Below are 5,080 nucleotides of genomic sequence, written 5' to 3'. Positions count from 1 at the left end.
AAAGAAGAGTTACTGGGAATGGATGTACAGAAAAACCAAAATCGGTTCAGCGCTGCGCGTTGAGAGCACGTGTTGACAATTTTCATCGAGAAGATTGTGTCCGGGGTCTACCTGAATATGCCCACCAAATTTGAAGCAGATCCATCGAGAACTTTGGCCGTGCATCGCGAAGTGACAGACAGACAGACAGACAGACAGACACACACAAGCCTTATATAGATATAGATGCCGTGTCCACTTGAGAGGACCCCTTTTCTTTCGAAAATATACACATCAGAGTTAAAGATTTGTCCCGGCAATGCCGAATTGTTTGCCCGGAGTGATAGCCGAAAATGTGTTTTGCCAGAAGTCAGGTAAGTTTTGCTTGAGGTCAAGGTCATGGCAGCATGGGAAACTGACACGCATACAAGCTTAGCGCATACAACCTTAGCGATCGCTGCAGACCATCAAATGTCGAGTCATGGCTCCCATGTGCACATTTTCCAAAGAGAAGGGCATCATATCGATTGGACACTGCATAACATACACATCAGAGCGGTCAGTTATTCGCTGCAATCGTGGTTTTAGCTCAGGTTAGCCACGTGTTTCCTGTTTGTACGAGGTAACGGCCGAAACTCTTACACAACGCTTGCAAAACCTGACAGAGTTATTTCTGAAAATCGCCAATTGCTGCCTAGAAGTTTGGGACTTAGAAGTACATGTAGCACCTAATGTATCGATTGGAGATTGGATTTCCCTTCTTTGAGTCATGTGACGTCAGAGGCCCATAACCCCCCCCCCCCCCCCCCGGTAGTCCGGCCCTGGACAGACAGAGAGACAGACAGACACACACACAAAGACAGACAGACACTGTGAATGATCATGCTGGGCATTTCAACCCAGCAAACCGGTATAACAGTATCCCCTTTTTAAGGCGAAGGGAGCCACTAAAATTTTAATTCTCAATTACTTATACCATAGAGGTTACTGTTATACAAGTAAGACCTTTCCCCAGCCCCCCCCCCCCCCCCCCCCCCCCCCTCTTTGATTTAAGACTTTCCCCTTTAAGGGACCTTGGGTGTGGGTTTTTTTCATTTTTAGACTCCCTCCTTTTAAGATTTTTTGAGGTCTTAAAAAGGGAGGTTTCTTTGTACCTGAACTCAGTCAAAGGCAAAAAGAATATCAATCAATCAATCAATCAATATGAGGCTTATATCGCGCGTATTCCGTGGGTACAGTTCTAAGCGCAGGGATTTATTTATTTTTTATTTTATTTTTATTTTATGCAATTTATATCGCGCACTTATTCAAGGCGCAGAGATTTATTTATGCCGTGTGAGATGGAATTTTTTTACACAATACATCACGCATTCACATCGGCCAACAGATCGCAGCCATTTCGGCGCATATCCTACTTTTCACGGCCTATTATTCCAAGTCACACGGGTATTTTGGTGGACATTTTTATCTATGCCTATACAATTTTGCCAGGAAAGACCCTTTTGTCAATCGTGGGATCTTTAACGTGCACACCCCAATGTAGTGTAAACGAAGGGACCTCGGTTTTTCGTCTCATCCGAAAGACTAGCACTTGAACCCACTACCTAGGTTAGGAAAGGGGGGAGAAAATTGCTAACGCCCTGACCCAGGGTCGAACTCGCAACCTCTCGCTTCCGAGCGCAAGTGCGTTACCACTCGGCCACCCAGTCCACATATATATGTACAGGGATTGGCTTGGGTTTTGTCCACTATAGGTCCATTGACCGACTCATGTTGTATGTTTTTACATTTCGTGAAGTTTTGACTAAATGATTGTATTCTAGTTGACTGGCAATGTAGGCGAGGGTCATGATGATGATGTTGATGATGATGTGTGTATGTGTGTGTGTGTGTGTGTGTGTACATCTACGTGTGTATACATGTGTATCATATGTGTATTTGTAAGTGTGTGTGTGTTTGTATCCCCCCCCCCCCCCTTTAAATTTATAGTCCTATTTCGATTTATAGTTCTACTTGTTTTAGATTGATTTTCTGTCCATAAACGTCTGTAAATTTACCTCGATTTTTTATCTCAGACTCCCTCTTTTTGAAGACCGGAAGACCTAAAATGTGTGTACACAAGCAGATCGCACAGAAACTCAAGCTAAATGCTGCTTTCTGGCCTCAGAGCCCATCAAGACAAGCCCAGAGAATGATTTCAGAAAACCAGCAGACTTGCGGTTTTCTGTTTTTTTGGTGAAGTCAGCAGAACTGAAATTGAGTGGTGGGCAGAAGAAAGCGCTAGCAATGGCAGTTATTGATTATGTCTGGGTCTCAGACATTCCCCCCCTCAGCCCTGCCCTCTCCTACCCATCGCTTGACTCTTTCGCGATCTCTCTCTCTCTGGCCTCCAATCCGGGAGGCACCCGATGTTCCCCCAGGTCTATGTTCCCCCAGGTCTAATATGTTATGTCATATGTCCTGTTTCAGTGAAATTAAAATAAACAGGGTGTTTTAAACTTACGATCTGGGCATTCTCATGAAGTCAGTTGCATGTACTCCTATTTATGTATTCAAATCCTCTCTCTCTTTTTCTCTCTCTTTTTCTCTCTCTCTCTCTCTCTCTCTCTCTCTCTCTCTCTCTCGTTATCTGTTTCTATGTGTCAGTGTCTGTCTCTTTTCTCCCTCCTTTTACTTGCAACAATATGAAAAGATAATTTTGTCCCAGACTTAGAGCGTAGAGATTGCCAAATCTCAGGAGAAATGACAGAAAGAACAAGAGGCGAAGCCTTCAAGGCTCACGTAAGAAATAGACAAACAGTAACACAAACTCAATCACTCCGTCACACATACACACCCACACACACAGTAAGCTTAGGTGACGACTGTGCAAGAAAGAGAGACACTAGATCTAGATCTGTCTGTGTCTGCATGTAGCCTACTTACAGGGACACGACTGCCAAATAGTCTCGGCCCGCTCAAAATAACACTGACCGAGACCACACACACCACGCGAGAGAGAAAGACTACAGGGAGGCATGCCGTCATGATGCATTAATTGACGTCAAACACTTTTGACCGTGACGTAATCTTATGCGAGCTTTATCCATAGTCTTGGATAACCACTCACACATAGACTCGGAAATGTTAAAGTTTCTACCACAGACATACACACACACGCACACACGCACACACGCACGCACGCACAGACAGACAAAGTTACGATCGCATAGGCTACACTTACGTGAGCCAAAAACTTGATACTGTTCCAGCTCTCGTTGGATACTGGGGAGGTCCCGCTTGACTGGCGCCAGGCCTGGGTGGTGCCTATCTTCAAGAAAGGGGAACGACACCTTGCAGCCAACTACCGCCCTGTCTCGCTCATCCTGTTGGACTTCTCCAAAGCCTTCGACAAGGTGCCCCACGCCCGCCTGCTCACGAAACTGGCTTACTACGGAGTGAGAAACGACACCCTCAAGTGGATCTCTGCCTTCCTCAGTCAGCGTCAACAGCAGGTGGCCTTGGAGGGCGTCCTATCGTCTCCAGTCGGAGTGCAGTCCGGAGTTCCGCAGGGGACCGTCCTGGGTCCTCTCCTGTTTTTAGCCTTCATCAACGACCTCCCTGAATCCGTTCAGTTCAGCAGCGTCAAACTCTTTGCAGACGACTCCCTACTCTTCAAACGTATATATATCCTCTCCAGCGGACAGTCTGCAGCTCCAACAGGACCTATCCAGCCTCGAACAGTGGGAATCAACATGGCAGATGGAGTTCAACACCAGCAAGTGCACCGTCATCCGCATTGCCCCGAACAAGAAGAAGCCCATCCTGCCAACTTCCTACAGCCTCCATGGACAGACTCTGGAAACAACACCATCCATCAAGTACCTAGGGGTCTTAATCTCCGATGACCTGTCCTGGAGCAGCCACATGCAAGCGACTGTCAACAAGGGCAACAGAACTGTGGGCTTCTTGCGGCGGAACTTCCGGGAGTGCACCACCACCGTCAGAGCTGCTACGTACAAGGCCATGGTCAGACCGGTCCTTGACTACGCCTCGCCAGTCTGGGACCCGATCTCTCAGAAAGACGTCACGGAGCTTGAAAAAGTCCAACGCAGAGCAGCCCGTTACGTCCACAACAACTACAGCGATCGGACCCCAGGCTGTGTGACCAGCATGCTGAAGACCCTCCAATGGGAACCACTCGCCGACAGAAGACTCGCCAACCGCCTCACTATGCTCTATAAGATTAACAACGGCATAGTCGACATCAACAAGGCCGAGTTCTACATCTCTGGCGACAGCCGCACCAGAGGAGCCCAGAGACTGTTCCAGGAGAGGGCATCCCATCCTGTTCTCTTCAACTCCTTTTTCCCCCGAACACTGCGTCAGTGGAACAAGCTCGACCCTAAGACCACAGTTGCTCCTTCACTGGAGTCCTTCCAAGCTGGTCTGGGTCGTACCCACGGACTTGCCTCGCTGACACAGTAACCCTGCAGCTCTTCGTGTAAATAGTTTTATACTTTTAACCATCTTCTCGGAGTTATTGGGTCACCCACCACCAGTAACCAATTACTCAGTACTCCGCCGCTGGACTACAGACGTTCGGATGAACCCAGTCCACATCAAGAAAGAAGAAGAAGAAGAAGAGTCTGACTACCGACAAACCGAGGTGCCAAACTGCCGTCGGCCGGTTTTGATAACAATCAGAGGTAAACACACACCCGCCACACTCACCATGCCCGGCCACCTTCTACACCTTCCCTCTCGGGACATGACATGACATAACATGACATGATTTATAATATGACATGTCTTGACACATGACATGAAACGTGACACATGAAACGACTTATAGCACGATATATAGCATGACATATGACCCGACATATTGCTTGCCACGACATGACATATGACATGACATGCGACATGGCATATGGCATGATATGTAACATGACACGTGTGGCATCTTTCTTTATTTGGTGTTTAACGTCGTTTTCAACCACGAAGGTTATATCGCGACGGGGAAAGGGGGGGGGATGGGATAGAGCCACTTGTCAATTGTTTCTTGTTCACAAAAGCACTAATCAAAAATTTGCTCCAGGGGCTTGCAACGTAATACAAT

The 5,080-nt window shown here is 47.3% G+C and overlaps 1 protein-coding gene across 1 annotated transcript; it reads left to right on the top strand.

Annotated features, from left to right (window-relative positions):
• Positions 1-332: 332 nt before the first annotated feature.
• Positions 333-4,446, top strand: LOC138949943 (uncharacterized). Its single transcript, XM_070321727.1, has 3 exons — positions 333-353; positions 3,231-3,456; positions 3,659-4,446. Exons 1-3 carry the CDS (start codon positions 333-335, stop codon positions 4,444-4,446), a joined length of 1,035 nt encoding a protein of 344 aa, XP_070177828.1.
• The last annotated feature ends 634 nt before the right edge of the window (positions 4,447-5,080 follow it).

Source organism: Littorina saxatilis, linkage group LG16 (assembly GCF_037325665.1).
Source record: "Littorina saxatilis isolate snail1 linkage group LG16, US_GU_Lsax_2.0, whole genome shotgun sequence".
NCBI lineage: Eukaryota > Metazoa > Mollusca > Gastropoda > Littorinimorpha > Littorinidae > Littorina > Littorina saxatilis.
The sequence above is the reverse complement of the archived record's forward strand: the minus strand, read 5'-3'. Positions and strand labels throughout refer to the sequence as shown.